Raw genomic sequence first — 20,748 nt, forward strand, 5'->3', positions numbered from 1 at the left:
ACACACATTTACTTCAACTCTGTCAATATTCTGAAGACTGACAACTAAGCTTAAACTCAATAAGCTGTCCAAAATAATTCCTACATTTCCAATTTAACGTTTGTTCTTTCTAAAGAGAGCGGTAACCTAATTCTGTTTGGTTTCCGTGACTCTGTCCTCTTTTAGAAATCAACTTTGCAGTGTTCACTGGAGCGTTGTAACGTCTCTCCAAACATCTTCCATGTGCGTACAGACATTTGTTCCCTTCACAGTTTCCACAAACCTCACAAAAACAGGAAAGGGTACGTGTAAGCAGTTCCTTTGTTATCTGGAGACACCGCGGCAGTTGGCAGATTTATTTGGTTTATTATTACAATGATTAACAAATCATCAAGGCTTATCCTTTAAAATGATTTTTAAGGGCTTTGCTGATTTATCTTCAATCTGGCATCACCGAGTTAATGAGACGTCAGGTTTGAACCCGGAGTTTTGCTTTCACGCCACTAGATGGAGACCTTATTTCACTTGTGGAAAAAGTGAGTTCCCAAGATTTTCTTTGACTTATGCGGCCTTAATTCACACTTCTTGCACACAATTACTCCAATTCCACAGCACCATAATAACACAATGAACAAACAAGCCCAACTGTGAAATCTTTTGGCATCTTATATCAAGAGAAAACAGCTCCAGCACACAAAGCTTTCTCACTTCCTTGTCGACAGGCCTGAGGGGGGCAACAAGCCTCTACCTGCACGTGACACACGGTGGCTGGTGGGCGACTGCAGCACGTTGGGTGGGGTGCAGTTATGTTTTGCCACCGCCATAATGTGCAAAAAGTGCTTCAACTTTTAGCACTTTCAAAACCACAGAGGTAGCACATCCCACAGGCCCCGTGCTTCACGAAGCCCCTGCAGAGCGTCCGACTTCTCCCCTCCACTGCTCAGATCAGAGCAGAATTGGTTTTTGGGGGCATTTAAACAGCTGCAGTCTATTTTGCTTTAACTCTCTCGACTAGTAAATCTTCTTATGCTCTGATAGAGTTTTTAATCTACATTTCACTACCATTTTTTTTTGTGGTTCGTGTTCAGGAAAAGGAATACCTAATGAACTTTAGAGAATCCCATCTCAACATCAAGGGCGTTGTTTGAGTTTTTTTTTTTTTTTGGTTCAGTTTTTTCTCGAGCGTGAAATCTGGTTTCACCCTGACCTGAAAGACGTCATTTCCTGGACTCGGGGTGGAAGATCGGTTGATCTGGCGATGAGCTGAAATAGAACAAAAACAAGGTTTTCCCCGCGTCTGTTGTCTGGCTCAAACAGGTGCCGTGTATTAACTGTACGTTAAAGGTGACTCATATTGAAAAATGGCAGGCGCCGTGTTGGGATTCGCAGCACTTCATTAGCACCGCGACTGGTTTCAGGGAAGAGTGTGTGACGGAATCAAAGAATGGAAAGTCTTACTGATGCACCTGCTTTCCCTCTTTAGCATTTACTTTTTCAAAAATGGCATTTAATGGGCCCCATGTGGTGAACGTGTGCACACTGCAGTCAATAATGAGATCAATTTTGGATAATTGTTTTGCTTTTTTTCATTTGCTAATCATGTCAGCTAACATTCACTCTTTTTTTAAGCCAGTTTTGCTAAATTAGATTGCTAGCAGACATTAATTAATACCTCAAATTAGCCTACAAGTTAGCAAATATTCCATAAACCAGCCGACTGTTGAGCTTTTAATCACTTTGTTGCTTGGTTGTCATATAAACTAGAACCAAATACAGTGTTTCTGAGTTTGAGTTGACTCTTTGAGTAGAAGTTTATGATTTATTTCATTTACGGAGACAACACTTACAGCATTAGTAGATTCTGTGATTTGTGGTTTAATTCTGCTTCCTGTGCACCAGTCGACTGTCTGTCTGCTCCCAAATGCAGCAAAGAAGCTGAACCCGAGAAAAGAAGCCGTTTCAAGCAAGAACACGTCAGCGTGAACGCACACACACCACACACACACACACACACACACACACACACACACACCAGATCAACAGGCCATTACCAAAAAAAAAGGTATCTGCAATGGATGTGCACACAAAGAGTTTATCTGTACAGGAAGCAAAACAAAGTTCACATGTAAACGTGTGACTTTCTGCAGACACACACACACACACACACACACACACACACACACACACACACACACACACACACACACACACCCACACACACAGCCATAGACAAACAATGGTGGTTTCTCACCTAAGAAATTTCACTTCTCTACTATAACAGATTGATTTACAAGAAATACACATTCGCCTTGACTCGTGACAGCAAACACACGTTGCATTATGAATAAATGTGCACTGTTCCTTCATTGTATAAAATAATTGAATTATTCTAAAGTCATGAAAACCCAATCTGTCATTCACAAAGCATGTAACTCACAAACATAATGACAGCGCAGCATTGACAAACTCATTCGACACACAAATCAGTGAAAACATCAATAAATCTGATACATATTACAGGTTACAAAACTTTGAAATGAGACACTATGAAAAGTTTTGATATTAGTCATAGCTCTAATATTGACATTTAACTTAGCAGTTTGATGTCAAGGTATCGTGGGATCGTTTTCATAGATATGATGTGGGCTCAGATTTGGCGCCATCCTGGATCTTCTCTCACTGCAGACACCTCGTACTGACACCAGGAGAGATGATGAGTTATTAGAATCATCAGAGTGAATATGTAGCGTCACATATTCATTTTTTATTGCATGTTATCGTTTCTCGGGTTGCTGCACAGTGACCGCATGTGGTATTCTTACCTTTACACCCGGATCTCGATGCTACATAGATGATCATCACCACGATGATTAACGCTACGATTCCAACAACGCGGAACGCATAGTGGGGGAAAGCAGGATAGAAAGCAGGTCCTGTAGGATGAAAAGATGACATCGAAGAAGCATCGATGTATGTGGATTTAGTTTGTGTGCAAAGAGAAATCAGCTTTCATCCCGTACTGATTTTCTCATGTGGTTCCAACACATAGTTATAGTCGACAACATCTGAAAAACACGTCAGATTGTTTTTTTACCACAAAAATAGTGACACAGCTTCCACCTGATTGTTTGGCAAATAGTGACGACTTCAAACTTGATCATTGAGGAGTTGGAAAAGAATCGCTCACCAGAGACAGAGACGTTGATGTTGTGGCCCAAGCTGCCTCCACCCTGGCACTGATACTCACCTGAGTCGCTCATGAGAATCTTTTTAAAGACCAAAAACGATATCCCTCGTGAATCGTCTATTTTTTTCCACTCTATTTTGATGTGGCTGTTACTGCTGACATTGACAGGGACAACAGATTGCCCAAGTTTAAACCAGGAGACTGTTGGTGGTGAGTTGTTGCAGAAAATAACTGTGCAGTTAATCCTCAGTTCTTCCCCAATGGAAGTCTTATACACTGTGTTGCGACGTACTCTGATTTCAAACTCACAATCTTCACCTGCAAAATCAAAACAACAGAATATGTTCATTCACCTTTAGTTGATGGTTTACTGCACTGCTGTAATGGAGCAATAAAATCTGTTACCAGCTAATTATAACAGAATAATGACAGTGAGCAGTGAACATGAATGACATTTAGAATTTCTGCTATGCTGTGGAGCGGCGCACTCTCATTTCAATGTCACAATCATCACCTGCAAAAGGAAAATGACAAAACATACAGATAAAACATGACTCGACAGTTCTCATTTATAAGCAAATATAAGAAAAGGAACAGTGTCACCAATTGGTTTGTGGACTCCAGTTCTGAAGCCTCGAGTTCTCAATCACAAGGTCTCCACACAAGGGACTGAACATTGATGAATGTCATTCTGGGACCCAAAGCCAAAGTCGCGTATACATGTTTCTTTACTTGAATAATTTAAAAGGTTCTTGACAGTATGTTTGAACATCAGCTGTATCTCCAAGTGTCTTTCACTGACTGTAAAGAATCAGGATGTAAAACTCAACCTCAAGCACTGACTAGAAAACGAGTGAAACTAATCGAACATTTTGAAAAAAGGTCAGTGGGAGTGGTACGGAGAAAAATTAGATCACAGACGTTTGATGGTTTTTGTCAATGCTGCAGCTGTGACCATCAGACAGTCAGGAAGTCACCTATAGTACCCTTGTGGTTAGAGCGCTCTTCCGCCACTCTACTACCGGAAACAACTTCTCTTAATATAATGAAGTTTACATAACAAAACTGTAATTTCAGGTTTAGATCAGGGCGTGCTGGTCTCAATAAAGGAGAAAAATTTGGAGAGAAAGAACAGCAAAAGATCTGCTTAAATAACAATGACTGCCCAGGGGAAAAGACAAATGGACCAAAGTAAAGCTCATTTTCAGGATATTTCTACAACCTTAAATAGTTTTTTAAAAGATATGGCTGATATATTTTATCACCTATACATACTCACTTAAATTGACTCCAGCCTAATGAACATTAATCCATTTCCGTGTTGAGGTTTCATGCTGCGTTATCTTAAATATTAGCTGTATTTGTGATAATATTAAAAAACTTTTCAGCCTTTGAATCCTGTAACACTGTCAAACACAATTTCTGACACATACTTGTGAACACCTTAGGAGGCAGAAAGACAAAAAACAACGTAACAAAGACCTCCTCTGATTGACGGGTGAATATAGAATAACAAAGACTTACTATCAGCTTCCAAATGGACAAGAAGCGCCGCTAAGATGGACATGTGAAGGATCGTCAGGCAGCCGTTAAGTCTCATGGTGGCAAAACTTCAAGTACAAGCTATCCTGTTCTGTAGAGCAACTAATACTGCAGGTCTGTTCTATATACCACCGTAAGTGACATGTGGTTAACTTCACTTCCTGTTTTGGATTACCCATGGTCTGTGCGTTTGCACTCCCCTGGTTACAGAATATGTTATACAAACCTAAATACCCTTAACGTACATATCACAGCCCAAAAAGGACATTTTTGGCACACACACCTTTGAGTAAACAGCACAAAAGGGAGTCAGCGGTGATTGCATCACATATTATTAATTCAAATCAAACAGTTACGGATACACATGTCATCTGATTGCACAAAACGATGAGATTATTATTACATTCTCTATTAATTATTAATTATTAATTAATTATCTTAGTTACAGAAATTAAACAGGTTGTGAAACAAAATTGCAGATGCTCAGTAGTCATTCACAGAGTCAGAAAATGAGTCAACAGTTGAGATAGTACCATTCTGCACAGGTGAAAGCAAACAAAACCATTAATGTTATTAGGTGTTATGTCACTCAAAACAATAAATTCAAGTTATAGATGTGCAACAGCACAAAGTGACAGATTTAACAGGGGAGGAGTGTGTGACACAAAACATTCAAACCAAGATCGCCAACAAATCCCTACTAGTTGTAGACAGACTGCAAAAAGCACATTTGGTTTTTGGTGAAGACTTTAAAAAAACAGGTCACAAATGTAGATTTAATTCTTGTAAAACGTAGCTGAAGGTGGAAAATACATGATGTAAGTGTTAGCAAGGTAACAAAACATATTGAAGCTAGTCGTGTGAACTACTGCTGTAGCAGGGATGTTACTTCTGAATGTTAAAAGCTCTAAACATCTGTGGTAAACCTGTTGAGCTGTTTTCTCTTACTGTGCTTGGTTAGACCTTTCTTTAGGGTTGTGACTGGTTTACCGAAGTCTACCAGAGCACCAAAGAAGGCAGCTAAAGCTACGTAGGGAGGACATGAAGAGCACCGGAATGGAGTTGGTGTGTGCCATAGTCAGATAAAGTGAGTTTTAGCTCATTTTGAGCACAACGATACATGATAACTACACATAATTCCAACCACAGCTCTGCAAAACTTGCAGTTTAGCAGAGGTCTAATAAGCCAGAGTGGAAACACTTTGGAAACCAGAGTTTCTTAAGTATTGACCAAATTGTGGACAGTCTCAGGTAGGTCGGTTGGGATGTCTGTGCTGTACAATCATTGGGTTTAGATAAAAGAGCTGTGTTTACAGAAATGTATCTGAGATTTGTGTTGCCTCTTGAGTTCTCTTGGATTTGAAAATGTTCGTCAGTGGTCTTCTAGTGTCTAGTAGTCTTTAACACGGATCGCCGCGTACTCTGACCTCTCCTCCATCTCCCTGTGGGGCCGAGCAGCAGCCCTCGCTGGGAGCTGATGGTTGAGAGCAGCGTACACAAGAGAACTCCCCTCCTCCTCCTCCACCGTAGTCCTCGCTCTCTCTCTGTCATTTTTCGCCCTGCCGTAAAGGGGATCATTGTCTCTGGGTAAAGGCAACTCGCTGGGCTGTGAGGGCGGAGTCTTCCTCCTGGTAGATCTCCGAGGTGGAGGCTCAGAGGGGCTTCCTCTTGACAAAGCCTGGACGCTGGCGTGTGGAGGGGGTTGCTCGACCATGGGGATCGCCATGTACTGCAAACATCCAAAACAGTATCAAAATCTGTACATAAATGACAATGGGATGAGGCGGCTGTAGGTTTGGTGTATCTGTATCGTGTCCTACCTGATTATCTGTTTGAGTCTCCTTCTTTGGTTTCCCTGCATGAAGACATTTTGGTGAACTTAGTCACTGCTTTCAATATTAATTGGTGGTATCTCATCTCGGAGAGCTGAAGCCTTCTGTTATGAATAATACATCTGAACGTCTTACCTTTACATCCGTGCATGGATATGACAGATATAATTATGACTATGATGACAAATGACACGATCCCAGCAGCAGTGTACACGTACATCCAAAGATCCTCTTCTTCTGGATCAGAGATGTGGCTGTCTGTGAGGCAAAGAGGACATCTGACTCAACATCAATGTGTTGATGTATATCTAAAGCGAAATCATGTCGGCTACAGGGTTTTAAAGAACAAAACATATGTTCTAGGATTCAAATTAAAATGAATGCATGGTAGATTTATTTCTTACTTGAGTCATTCTTGTGTGTAATATTGGTGTGCTCCCGATTACCTATGTGACAATACAGAGTCTTAAGTCTGAATGATGTGACGTCATATGTGAATAGTGAGAATGTCAAGTGGAGCACAGCAATTGTTCAACTATCATTCCCTAGCAGTTAGAAATGTAAGATGAACGATGTGAACATGGGATTTTTGGTTCAGTTCAGTTCAATATAGATTAATAAATTGATTAAATATTAAATTAACTAAATAGTCAGACTCACCAGAGACAGAGACGTTGATGTTGTGGCCCATGCTGCCTCCACCCTGGCACTGATACTCACCTGAGTCGCTCATACGTATCTTTTTAAAGACCAAAAACGATATCCCTTGTGAATCGTCTATTTTTTTCCACTCTGTTTTGATGTGGTTGCTACTGCTGACATTGACAGGGACAACAGATTCCCCAAGTTTAAACCAGGAGACTGTTGGCGGTGAGTTGTTGCAGAAAATAACTGTGCAGTTAATCCTCAGTTCTTCCCCAATGGAAGTCTCATACACTGTGTTGCGACGTACTCTGATTTCAAACTCACAATCTTCACCTGCAAAAGCAAAACGAAAGAATATGTTCATTCACCTTTAGCTGACGGTTTACTGCACTGCTGTAATGGAGCAATTAAATCTGTTACCAGCTAATTATAACAGAATAATGACAGTGAGCAGTGAACATGAATGACATTTAGAATTTCTGCAAACCACAGACGTGTTCAGATTTGCATGTGTCTCTCACGCATCATATCAACATTTCTACAATATGTGTGACTTTCATGCCATTATATTTGAGAGAAGGAAACCATCTTCACGGCCAATATCTGTCCATTAAAGTGTGTTTTGCTAGGATCATCACTTGCTCATCTTGAGATGATGAGCTTCTTAGCTACTAGCAGCAGTGACGGTGTTTGCTGCAGGTGTGATGGAACTGACTGAAACCCCACAAAAAGGATGAAGCAACCTCCTGCAGCACAGACCACCTTTACAACAGCCGCACCTTTTGTTTTTAGGCGCCTGCAATCAAATATAAAAACAGTACTGCGTACAATATGCAAGAGAAAATATTCAAAGCTCCTGCAAGTCTTTGAAAGACCACTCAACATGATGCATGACTTAACAGAGTGAAAAGTACTTTGTGACAACTTAATTTTGGGTGCAATCGGAACATGATTACTATGAAAGGGAAGTGAGAATGCAACGCTGTCAGAGTACAGTCTCTCCAGGGAACATCAATCTCACCTGTTACTTTGCATAGTGACACCTGCAACATTTGTCCGACTTAATGCTAAGCGAGCTGTCTATTGTTTATGAATGCTGAACTTCAAGTATAATTTTCCATCTTAGAAACTGCCGTTGACAAAATAATCTCATCACCACAAGGGCATTTTAATCGCTGCTCCTGAGCTTTTGAGCATATTACGTTATGTTGAGGGCCTCGGGAACAGGGGAAATTTAAACAGCATGTCAACTCTTACTGAGCAAAAAAAATCAAACATTCCTGTTCTGTTCTGGCTCCATCGAGAGAGGGAGAGAGAGAGAGAGAGAGAGAGACTGACTATTTGTTGCATCTACTGACGATGATCATGTGATATTACTGAGAGCTCCAGAAAAGCTTCAAAATGGACCTTGATGAAATGTTGGTAAGTGTTAGACTCGCCTTGAAATGTTTGCTCGCTCAAATGCTGACGGGGTGAGTGTTCAAATCTATCTGCCAGTACAGCTTTAGCATTACTGGTGCACCGCATTTAATAATACACTGGCGATTATGAACAAAGTGTCTTTCTAAATGCTGCTGGCTCAGTATAAATCATCTATAAATATCTGTTTTGCCCTCAGACCACAAACAAACAAAAGGAAATCACAGCACAGATTCATAGATAGATACATGACTGACTGACTAACACTTCTTTTTTTTTTTTTTTTTTTAGAATAATAAATCACACTGGTAGTTTTGACTGAGGACGGACATATTGCATACAGGAAATTATAGAATCTGTCAATCTTTCTTAAGTTAAAGTCAATTCAGACGCATCAAAGAACACTGAGTGGGTAGACAAGCTATTAGGCTAATGACTAATTGTTTTCATTTAAATATTTCTGCTGCTTTGTTTAAATCTCAGTTTTAATTTTTTCCATCGAGCTCCCACACAGACGAAAAACACCCTCCTGCTGGGGGAGAAATTAACCCGAAAGTAGCATTTTTAGCATACGAAACAGAAATTCTGCAGTTTTTACATGTTAGCTCTGCAGATATTCATTATTAAATTTGCATATTTCTAAGTACATGAGGAAAAAGAATCCTCTATCAAACTCGATAACCCTTTATACCTCCAAATCTTAAACCAGCCATTATGGAATAAAATACATATTTCTGGGTTTGTATTATTCCCTCTAAATATAGTAAATATTAAAATGACAAAGTGCCCCTAGGATCCACATCAAATTGTAATCCATGCATGATTTCCTGAGAAATTACCAAACATTTTGAAAAACGCACTCATCTCGCAGTGTTCAAAAAAACTGAGAAAAATGATCCGGATCCATCCCTTTTTCCGGATCAACACCAGAACATAACAAGGTCTATTTCAGGCTGAGTAGTTTTAATGCTCTCCTGCTGATCAAAACAACCAACCAAGCAGCAAATAAACAGACGGCGGTGAAATTATATCTTTGGCAGTGGTAATAACATAAGGATATTAAAGATATCCGTCACGACTTTCTCGACAAACTGAGCCACTCGTTGGATTTAGGAGTAGAGTGAACTTTTAAAAACTGTATAAGCTTGATATTTTTGAAATCTAAATCCTCTGGCGCTTTAAAGTTCATGACCTTCACGGAAATCCGGCCTTGCAAAAGAATTCAGATAGTGGTTACTTGGAAAATGAGCTGACTTTTTGGTAAAAAAGCCTGATTTAACATTTCATAAACCTGCAGAGGAAGGAAAGTTAACGCTACAAAAACACTGAGAAAGTCCAGTGTGCAAAAACTTGTAACTTACTGTCAACGTTTAAGGTGAGAAGCAGCGCTGCCAGGATGGACACACGCAGAACAGTCCAGCAGTGGTTCGGCCTCATGATGGGAGCACTCGGACAACGAACCGTCATCTCCCAGTCGCAGCCAATCCAAGTGGGAAGCGTTCCTCCAAACACATTATTATTCAATCAGAAAACAGAGAAGTTCTGTGGCGAAGATGTTCAGCTACAGGCTGCTTCCTCTTTCTACTCTCTGTACTCTCCCTCCCTACCTCTACCTCTTTCCCCTTTACAGCGAGAGCAGTGGAGGGGAGCTCGGGTGGGTGGTCTCACTTCTGCAAACGTTGCAGGTCCAAAGCAACCAATCATGTCAAATTAGGGGGTTCCCGCAGTTTGAGGTGAAGACCCTGCGACGACACAGCTACAGCAAAGACTTCGTGTTTTACTACAGTCTCCCTCTGTCACATATAACCTCTCCTTTCATTTCCGAGTCTTGTGTAAGTCTGCGCACCTTCATCACTTCTTGGCAGTGTCTGTGGTTCAGACTTCTCTAGGCTGACTTCCTCTCCCCTCTCCTTTTCTTTCATGTTCACCATCTGCATCTCCTGCAAACCCGTGCACAGCGGTGCGTTGATGTGTGCGTGTGGTTTCTATCAGGCAACACCATCAGCCTGTGGACTGCCTATCAGTCGTCGTGTCAGCCTCATTCAGGTCTGAAAGGACCGCTTCACCAACAGTGCGCAGCCAGTTTTGTTTATTTGGGAGGTAAGTCTTCGGCTTGTGAGAAGAGGTGCCGTCTGTGGCTCTAGAGGGATGTCAGGACAGGGGAGACCTTGAAGATATAAGCACAGTGGAGGGAGAGTACCCACAACTTGGAAAAATACTCACTACCACTTTAGGCCCATTTCAGCTCCCAAATGACGGTTTGTTGTGGTCTGGAAAAATGTCAGACAGCATGTCAGAGAGCGAGGAAGGATGTCAGTGAATGTGACTGAACATAACGTGAATAAAATACTAACATCGACGTGACTCAAACTTACCTCGTCTGTGAGCATTCATGAGTCACGTAGACAGACTTTCAAGACACCAACTCCCATGATCCCACGCTGCTTACATCTTCTGTTTTGTTGTGATTGAGAGACAACTAGCAGCAGAAATAACAAGTTGAAATGCTAAAGATGGGCTAACTCTGGCCCATACAGGACTCCAAGGTGCAGCTAATCATATTGGGTGCACCATATTATGAGGGTTTTGTGTGTTTAACATGTCAAATATTATTTTTAATTGATTTATTCTGACAACATCCTGTGGTGTTCAAAGCAAGGAAACGAGTAGGCTTCTGTTTGATAACAGCATCATTATGCGTACCCAAATCTGGAAAAATACCTCAATAAAAGTCCTGTATTCAAATTGTTACAGACATAAAAGTACATACATCTTAATTAAATGTATGTGGTCTAACGCTGACAAAAATACTTTTTACATTACATATCTCGAAATCAAAATATTAAGTACTTGGAATAGACTTCCAGAGTGTTATAGCATAAAGGCTACCTAGTTTATATATTTGTACTAACTTTTGGCTTATTTACTGACGCCTTTGGCTAATTTGACCTACTTTATACTGTGATTAGTTTTTTTTCTAACATTGCATCACATTTTAAAAGCAGAAAAAAAAGAAAATACTCAAGTGAAGTACATGTATTCAACTTTGTAGTAATACAGTACTTGATGCTACACAGTTGCTTCCCACCACTGGAATACTCACCTGTGGTTGTAAATATCTCAGGGGAGAAGATGAAAATTGATTTTGCGACATATACACCATTCGAGCAATCAATCAAGTGCAGTTCTTAGACGTGAGGGAAAAAAAAGTCACTGTTGATGAGAAATAAGTCGAGTATTTCTAGAACAACAGCGCAGACGTGTGGCCTCAACGGTCAGTGCAAGCTGTCAAGCGGTAACCACTGCGCAGTCGCACTCTCTTTACGTAATGACGTCCGTCCGTACGTCTCCGACGAGCCGAAAATGGCGGAGTATCTGGCATCCATTTTCGGCACAGAGAAAGACAAGTAAGTTTTATTTAATATTCATAGTATTTAGCACCCAAGCGACGAGTTTTGAACAAAGTATGCTTGGTGTGGTTCTTCTTCGTCTCCAGCGGGGCTCGGTTTATGGCCGCAACTCTTCTGAATGTCCTCGTCAAGCTTACATTAGCAACAGGAAGCTAACACTCAGCTAACGCATTGAATGAAACTCAGGAAGGTACCTTAGCTAACCTACAGCTACTTTGCGCCAAAGCGGGTAGTTTTACAAAATGTTCACTCATTTATTGCTACTTAAGGATACATTGGAAGCGTACTTAATAGATAATGAAATAGCCAGGCTACGTGTAGCTTTGTTAATGAATGGGCTTGTTTGCAGAGTAACAGCCCTGCTCAGGCTGGTTGTTTTTGTTCCGTCTCACCGGTGGAGAGCAGCAGAATGCACCCTGCACATTTGTGACCAGTGATTTAAATTGAATTATTGTACACTCATTGCAATTATATAACTATAACAAAGATTAAGACAACCGTTCGTTCAAGGGTTGCTGAATAATCAAATATAAACAGGGGGCTAGTTTAAAGTTGATAAGATGGCAAGGCAGGGGCAGCTACATTTATTTTATCAATTCAAATAAGTGGAGATTCAGCTAAATGTATAACTTACATGACGGTTGACCGTTTAATATCAAGAAATTAAGTGAGCAGATATTGTGGGGAACTTAACTCTGAAACAGTGTCTAGATTTGTATAAAAAATCACGTACTGATAAATTTCTCTGCTCTAACACACACACATAGTAACTGATCTAGTTCAACAGGTGGTTCAGTAGGTAGGCCAAGTTTGGGTCAGGTGATATTCCTTATTTCTATAAGAACAAACCAAGTGTTTCTTGTGGATCCAAAGCTGGATATAGCTGGATATAGGGAGTCGTAAAAAACAATTAAAACAGACCATTGATTCATACTGTTGGATGTCCCCTCATTATAACGAACAATGGATTTTAGCTTTTCTTTTGTAATCAGTCCCAGTCCAGTCAGACTTGGTGCCCTAGATACTCATTAGTGCACAAAATCTGATGCTGGAAATGGTCAAACTAGAAATACACGGTTTACTTCAGTTCAGGCTGAGCTTTCTAAAAACTACAGTGCATGGCTGTTTTCGGAAATGACTTGGAAAAATAAAAGTATATGTTGAACTGATAAAACAAATGGTCTAGCCATAGAGAGGCTGGAGAACTTGAAAATTATTTAACAGACTGAGTCTGACATTGTTATTTGCTTGGAATTTTTTTCACAATAATACACCATTTCAAATATCTCCTGCAGCAAATAAACAGAAACAAATATAAACTGAGTATGATGACACTGTTACTTTTTTCCAGGGTCAATTGTTCCTTCTATTTCAAAATTGGAGCTTGCAGACATGGAGACCGCTGCTCGAGATTGCACAATAAACCAACCTTCAGCCAGGTGAGATCCCAACACATCTCTCTTCCTAAAATCAAGGCCTTAGTGTGTGTGTTATTGACACATTTGGCTGCACTTATATAGTATTTTCCCCACTTTACAAACTTTTTACAGTTGTACTCTAAATCACCCACCCAAACTCATACTCCTGCACTGCTGATAGCTGCCAGTCAAGACATCCCTGTCCACCAGAAGCAACTTGGGGTTCAGTGTCTTGCTCATAGATACATTGACATGTGTGTATGAGATTGAAGGACCAACCCTGTGATGAATGGTTAACCAGCTATACACTTTTTTCCAAGAACCAATTCTTCTCTTGGCCTTCTTGCAACTTTGATAATATCTTGATTATTTCTGCAGCTCTTGTGAAATTGTGTTATATTCATCTAATGGTTGGAAAAAAAAGCAATTCTAGTTTAGTGTACTGGCTGTAATCTCTCAGACTTGGCTCGTTTCATGTGAGTCAGAAGTGTAAACATGCTGTGGATGAGATACTTCTTCTTCAAAAGTTTGTTTTGTTTTTAAATATTAACTTATGTTTGAGAACTTTGTGTCTGAGTGTTCAAATTACTCTAGTGTGGTAAATGTGTCCAGTAATGACGTTCTCTGTCAGGGATAGTATATTTTGTCATTTTCCATTCCTAACAGTTTGTATTTTAAGCTTTTTCTTTTTGTTTTTTGCAACTACACTCATATCTCAGTTTGTTGTTTTTCAGTAAACTCAGTTTTCGGGCATTTCCCTGTTTGTCTGTGTATCTTTTAAAAGAGGTTTTCCTGAAAGAAACAGGCCTCATTTGTACAAGTGGAAAGGTTTTGCACACAAATGCAGACTGCTGAAAGCCAGGCTGATTTATAGGCCAACATAACTTAACTTTGGCTTTTGGAGGAATTTAAGGTATGATGTGGTTGGGCTTAACCAAAAAATGGAGTGTACAAACATGTCATAGTCAAACTTTCTCAATAAGGAAGTAATTAAAGCTTGTTAGTTTTAGCATCTTTCACATGGGAAATATGACAAAGTGCTTCCCAAGATCAGAATTTAGTTAAAAAATAAGACAAGAAAAAAAACATTGAAAATTTACAAAATGACAAACATAATTTCGGGGGATGCTGTGCATGCATGACTGTGAAAACAATGTGAACAAGTCAAAATAGAAACAGGACAAAACTACAACCCTGTCTAACCACATGCTATTCTTTCCCCCGCAGACCATCTTGATCCAAAACATCTACCGTAATCCTCAGAACAGTGCACAGACGGCCGACGCTTCTCGCTGTAAGTTTAAAGTTTGTCAACAACCTCCCCCTCTGATTTCTAAAAATGTTGCTCACTTATAATAAACAGAGACGAGGTGCTGCTTCAGCCTTGTAGGGTAAAGGAGACCCAGCTGGCAACCCATTATCACCCAAAACCAAATATTCAGACATTTGTCAGTTATCACCTAATACCAGCAAAAAAACACCTGCTTCAGTTGTTTGACCTTGTGCAGCTGAGCTGCCACATGGCTCACTAAGCAGTTGTAAAGCCAAAACACACCAAACTGTCCTCACTGTGTCAATTATGGCAGAACACTCAGAACTGTGCGTTGAGTAAATATGTTTGGCTGAAGCAGCACCTCTCATGCAGGTAAGTGTGTGAGTGGACCACTCTGCCTAAAAGAGGGGCCTAACTGCAGTTGTAAAAGTGACTTTAAAAGGATAATTCCGCCAGTGTTTTTTTATAGTAAGCAGTTACAGGTATTGACCGGTGAATCCATAACGTGTATCCCTAATTAGAGTGTGTTTACAGGTCTTGCTTTTGGAGTGCTACTGTATATGAAAAAAGGTTCTATAAAGCCCTATAATCTGATCAATTGCCTCAAATGATGTATTGGCAAAGTTGCATTGTGGGTAATGTAGGCACAAAAGGCTTTATACTACTTTTTTCACACATGCAGTAGTTCCCCCCCCCCCCAAGAAGACCTGTTAACAGATTACGTGTAAAACAAGTGGAGTCACTCTTTAAAGGACAATGCAAGTTTTTTTTATGTTCTGTGTCTGTGAATATTCTCTGCAAAGACGGTTGCGTGCAATTTGAAGTCATAAAAGATTTGGGATACTGCTTGAGGTCGTTCACTTCCATTCAGCGCCAAATTACAGCGGAGAACGACTGTGGAGCGAGTGTTTTATTATGCCTAAATAGCTTCCAGTCGTGTTTTGCAGGGTTGTGTCGGAGCAGTAAACACGAAAGACCCAAGACAAAAGTCGACTTCTTACTTCAACTTTTCAGCTTGCATTAAAACATCTGTATCAAAATGTGTTTTGAATTGTCTTGTTTTCACTTCACTTTTAATATATTCTGTAGACCGTTGCTCAAGCTAAACAAAACCAAATTCTTTATGCCATAGTCTTTTACATAAAATGGGAATTAAAAAGTAAATGTAGGGGAAATGGAGCAAATATCTCAAAACATAACACTTTGAAATGATCTGCAATGCTTTAAAAAGAGGGGCACCTCAAATGAAGATCTTGAATGCAGCGTTATCCATCACATAATTAGCTGCGAAATTTACTGACAGAAACATTTCTAATCACATTTTTTTCCTCCCCAGCTCTTTTTCCTGGTTGATTTATGTCACAGCCGTTTACGTTTTGTATTTCAGACCATTTCCCTTCTTGAACATTTACCTTCATAACCTTCAAAACTCTGCCCAGTCTGCTGATGGTTTACACTGTAAGTTCTCCCTTCATCTGCAGGACCCTCCAGCACCGACTGCACTTAATTTAACTCTATCACACCTCCCCACATAAATCTGGCTTAGCGTAGGAACATGTCCTCTAGAGATGTGTATTGCATCATATCACTTCCTGGAGATAGAGTAACAGGCCACATGCTGTTTTGCATGTTTTCCTGGCAAAACTACCTGAGTCAGTCTTGTGCAATAGTGTGCACAGTTTCAATCAGATCCTCCATTTGCTGATGTGAAATAGATGTGATAGCTATGATTAACTTACTGCTTCTGTGTTCTTTGCTTCACACTTAACAGTTTGACATTGACTACACATTTTTCGCTTCTGGTTCATTGAAGCCAGTTTCTACTGGTGCTGCCCCCAACTTAGAAACTCTCCTTCATGTTCTAGCCAGGGGTTGTCATGAAGTAGTAAACCTGAAAAACACATTTACTGTAGTGTTGTTACATCAAGGCTTCCTGCACATCATGATCCAGTCACAGTTTGTAGAGAAGTTGAACTTCGAGTGATTTCAACATAAAATGCAAGTAAAAAGGAGAATGCTAAGAGGGGTCAGCTCTAGTTAAAGCTGAAAAGTCATGGGAGTGAGAAGAATGTTTCTAGTGACAAATAACATAAATGATATTATCTACAGGGTGTAACTGTTATAGCAAGAAGTATCATGTTATGTCGCTACAGTTAGACTGAAGCTAAAGGTGTCACACAGTCCGTTTGAAGGCTGAAGTCTTTTACCATGAGTGTCCATTACGTTTTGTCCTGACTGTCCCCTTGTTGACATTTCGTAGGCGCCGTCAGCGATGTGGAAATGCAGGAGCACTATGACGAGTTCTTTGAGGTGAGTGACCTTCTGTGCCGGTGTCACGTCTTCGTTCCACATATTGCCTGATTTGACGTCACACCTGTGTTGTCTGACTTTGGACATTTCCAATATGTATCAAGTTTGTGTTGAATCATTTTGGAGTAGCGTGTCACAGCTTGTCTCTGGCTACTTTTACAGAAGGAAAATGGAGGGGGGATTATCATGAACTGTAAAAAAGACAATATGTTCACCATTTTCTCCAAATGTTCTTATTATCGTGATAATAACGTGGATAAAAATAAAACAAAAGAAAGAAGCTTTTCAAAGTTTTGATTGTTCTTCTCCTCTTTTATTATTTTTATTATTATTTCCTTCATAGGAGGTGTTCACAGAGATGGAGGAGAAGTACGGAGAGGTGGAGGAGATGAATGTGTGCGACAACTTGGGCGATCATCTAGTTGGCAACGTTTATGTTAAGGTTTGTGATAAAAGTATTTAAAAGAATAGTGGAGCGAATAAATGGATAGTTTAAGAAATCTTTAATGATTATCTTCATTGTGTAGTTCCGCCGTGAAGAGGATGCTGAGAAAGCAGTCATGGACCTGAACAACCGTTGGTTCAACGGCCAACCCATCCACGCAGAGCTCTCCCCTGTCACAGACTTCAGGGAAGCATGCTGCCGTCAGTATGAAATGGGGTGAGTAACACCTGCTAAAGTGTCCAAGGACCGGAAACTTTTTATGTTTAGAAAAACCGTAAATGCATATTTTAAATGACAGAAACCATAAAAGGTCCGTTCACAAACAGCTTAAAACCACCTGGTGTCGATGTTTCTTTGAGTGTGTTGAACATTTGAAACATTTAAATGTGCAAAGGTATTTATATGTATGTGGGCCAAAACACTCAAAAATTAACCAAAGCTACAAACAGGATGTGAAGAAATAACTGTATCGACCATAAAGCAGAGACTTTTACTGCGTTGAAGAGAGATCTACTGAAGTGCAAGCAGAAAATGTTTGCAGATAACAATAGCTGCGCGTGTAAAAAAATAAACTACAGTCAGCAGTTATTTTGGCGCCCCTATTTTTTTTGAGAGTTTGAACACAAGATGGCCAGTTCTAATGTGTTACACCTTGACATGTTTCTTTGCTTAAAGGTTGAGTGCTCAGTATAATGGCTGCAGAATACTGATACCATCAGTGCTGAGATCCGTTCCCTGTAAACTTCCCCTTCACTTTGCTATTCTGTGTGCCACCAGGCACTTAATGCTGACTGCAGGCTTGCAGCCAGGCACCATTTATGTCTGTTTCCATGCTTCCATTGCAGATTTAATGATTGGTTTTGTCCTGTTTTTTTGATAGTTGCTACTCTGAGTAAAAGATCTGGTTATTTTTGTACTAAAGGCGCCAACATCAATATGACTGGAAGCACTTAGAAGTGAGGATTTGTCTGTTTCTACTTTAAGTTGGCCAAGAGCTGAGATGTTTGGTGTTTTGTTTTCAGACCACTGCATTTCCTGCATTTACCACCCTAAAAGGAGTGGACTTCTGGTTTTTGTACTTTATTTTACTTGGTCTGATGAGCAGACATCAGACAAGAAAAGCAGCAAATCTTTTCAACTACACTTTAAAACCACTTAGTACAATACATATTGTCTAGTTCAGGGATCACCAACCTTTTTGAAACTGAGAGCTACTTCATGGCTACCGAGTCATACGAAGGGCTACCAGTTTGATACACTCTTCTGAAATAACAAATTTGCTCAGTTTGCCTTTAGTTACATATGATTATTAATGATTAATGATACTCATCTATGTGAAGACACAGATCACGCTAATGATTTCTCACAATAATTATCAACAATGACTTAACAACCTGGGAGACAAATAATATCAATATTCAGTTTTCATTTTTAGAACAGGCCTCATGTGGTCCTTGGGGGCTCCCTGGTGCCCGCGGGCACCACGTTGGTGACCCCTGGTCTAGTTCTTCCATTTTCAGTGATGACATCTATATGTTTAGCTGCAATAAACCTTAGCAGCTGTGTCTATAAACCTTGTGCCATACGAACACAATGTTGAACATCGTTGTATATACATAGTGCACGTGTGTGTGTGTGTGTGTGTGTGTGTGTGTTATAGCATCAGTTAAAGGTAGAAAAAGAAACTTGGTGTTTGCAACAGGTTAGTGAGGTGGGAAGAAAGTCCATTCTGCAGCTATGTAATCCAAGAAAAACTTTGACTCTGCAGCTCAGGCTGACTTATAAACTGGGTAAAGAGGACAAGTGCCCTGAGGCTTCAGTGACTGAGGGGCCTTGAGAGCTCTAGACTTACTGCCTATAAACTGGTTCGTGCTACTTTAACTGGAAGCTTGTTTGGGAATATCTGCTATTGAAGCCCAATATCAACAGACAGGATAAGAGCGTCAAGGTGATTGAAGTGTTTGCTGGTTATGGTCCTTCTTCTGAATGTGTTTATATGTTGCATTTTCCTCCAAACTTGTACAGTTAAGAACACCTGACAATAACATGCTAAAAACTGTACATACTTTGGGGGATTTTTTTGTCTCAATTAGCCTCAGCAGCTTACACGTGTCCTTCAGGAAGGCACTGAAACCTTACCAGCTGCATGGGCACTGTGTGAATCATCACATTTTCTTTAAAACACAAAGATAAACTTTGTCCTCACACGGTGGGAGGAAACTTGTGCTCCTCTTTTATGAGTCTCTCAGTGTTTTTCCATTGGATCGGGGCTTGTTTGCCGTGCCAGTGATAGGACGAACTCGGTGTGTGTCAGGTGGGGGGATAAAGATCAGATGTTCTTTGGTGGGCTGGCATGCTCCTCAGCATGTGTTAGAGCCAACCTTTCCTCATGGCAATTCTCCACCAAGTTTTAACCCCTCGTGTGCTGTATGTCTGCAGAGAGTGCACCAGAGGCGGCTTCTGCAACTTCATGCACCTGAAACCCATATCGCGGGAACTTCGAAGGGAGTTGTACGGCCGCCGCAGGAAAAGGTATAGAAATCTTACAAGAGATATGTTTATCTTTAAGGATTAATCAGGATTTTTAAATGAGTGTTTTAATTCTCTCCCTCCAGGCACCGTTCTCGCTCGCGCTCAAGGGAACGACGCTCCCGCTCCAGGGACCGACGGCGGGACCGCGAGAGGCGGAGGTCGAGGGACCGAGAGCGTTCTGGCAGGTTCTGAAGAAGGCCGAGACTGACCCAATGTCCTACCAATCCCTCCCCACTCCTTTTACCCCAGCAGTGACGACAAAGTCATTTTCTTTCTTTTTTTTCCTTTTTTTTTTTTGGTGAATTGTTGGAAGTGTTTTTTCTTTTATTCCCTTTTTTTAAGACGAGCTTGTGTCGCTTTCTCAATAAAACAGATTTGTAATTCTGCACTGGCACCACTTGTTTATCTGAATATCAACTTATTTCTCATGTGGAGACCAAAATGCTGATTATTCTTATACAACTGGAAAACAAATGTGGTAATTGGTGAGGCATTATGGCACAGCATTATTATTGAGGGGTAAAGTATATGAATGCATTTTATTGTGTGTTGGTGTGCTTTATCAGACTTTATAGTTCCAGACTTTACATCTATTAGGATGACTAATCACCCAGTCCTGTTGGTGATTGCGTTTTATAGTGACTCGCTAGCTACTTTATTATTCTGATGATGCTCATTCGCTGATTAAAAATGAGGGCACCTCTCAAATGTAGGAAATGTAGATTGTTATTTTATTGTAGTGTGAATGATGCAACT

At 40.3% G+C, this 20,748-nt stretch overlaps 3 protein-coding genes across 9 annotated transcripts; 1 reads left to right on the forward strand and 2 right to left on the reverse strand.

Moving 5' to 3' along the window:
* Positions 1 to 1,668: 1,668 nt before the first annotated feature.
* On the reverse strand, positions 1,669 to 4,883 carry LOC119015469. 2 transcript variants are annotated; one of them, XM_037091459.1, is made up of 5 exons: positions 4,691 to 4,883; positions 3,167 to 3,484; positions 3,000 to 3,044; positions 2,802 to 2,912; positions 1,669 to 2,674 (listed from the first exon to the last, which is right to left on the reverse strand). In XM_037091459.1, the coding sequence occupies exons 1-5, from the start codon at positions 4,764 to 4,766 to the stop codon at positions 2,586 to 2,588; spliced, it is 639 nt and encodes a 212-aa protein (XP_036947354.1). In that variant the 5' UTR covers positions 4,767 to 4,883; the 3' UTR covers positions 1,669 to 2,585. The 2 variants fall into 2 exon arrangements, with proteins under 2 accessions (XP_036947354.1, XP_036947355.1); XM_037091460.1 differs by lacking the exon at positions 3,000 to 3,044.
* Positions 4,884 to 5,024: 141 nt separating this feature from the next.
* On the reverse strand, positions 5,025 to 11,865 carry LOC119015466 (B- and T-lymphocyte attenuator-like). Of its 6 annotated transcripts, none has more exons than XM_037091451.1 (10): positions 11,708 to 11,842; positions 10,980 to 11,083; positions 10,828 to 10,874; positions 10,212 to 10,744; positions 9,966 to 10,106; positions 7,201 to 7,518; positions 6,945 to 6,986; positions 6,676 to 6,798; positions 6,529 to 6,563; positions 5,025 to 6,437 (listed from the first exon to the last, which is right to left on the reverse strand). In XM_037091451.1, exons 4-10 carry the CDS (start codon positions 10,306 to 10,308, stop codon positions 6,099 to 6,101), a joined length of 1,095 nt encoding a protein of 364 aa, XP_036947346.1. In that variant the 5' UTR covers positions 10,309 to 10,744; positions 10,828 to 10,874; positions 10,980 to 11,083; positions 11,708 to 11,842; the 3' UTR covers positions 5,025 to 6,098. The 6 variants fall into 6 exon arrangements, with proteins under 6 accessions (XP_036947346.1, XP_036947348.1, XP_036947347.1 ...); XM_037091453.1 differs by having other exon boundaries at positions 10,212 to 10,360; positions 10,451 to 10,874; XM_037091452.1 differs by having other exon boundaries at positions 10,212 to 10,874; positions 10,980 to 11,058; positions 11,708 to 11,865.
* A 4-nt stretch (positions 11,866 to 11,869) lies between these two features.
* On the forward strand, positions 11,870 to 20,386 carry LOC119015468 (splicing factor U2AF 35 kDa subunit). Its single transcript, XM_037091457.1, has 8 exons — positions 11,870 to 12,011; positions 13,366 to 13,453; positions 14,660 to 14,726; positions 16,966 to 17,015; positions 17,359 to 17,457; positions 17,543 to 17,676; positions 19,900 to 19,992; positions 20,076 to 20,386. The coding sequence occupies exons 1-8, from the start codon at positions 11,968 to 11,970 to the stop codon at positions 20,182 to 20,184; spliced, it is 684 nt and encodes a 227-aa protein (XP_036947352.1). The 5' UTR covers positions 11,870 to 11,967; the 3' UTR covers positions 20,185 to 20,386.
* The last annotated feature ends 362 nt before the right edge of the window (positions 20,387 to 20,748 follow it).

This window comes from Acanthopagrus latus, chromosome 24 (genome assembly GCF_904848185.1).
Source record: "Acanthopagrus latus isolate v.2019 chromosome 24, fAcaLat1.1, whole genome shotgun sequence".
NCBI lineage: Eukaryota > Metazoa > Chordata > Actinopteri > Spariformes > Sparidae > Acanthopagrus > Acanthopagrus latus.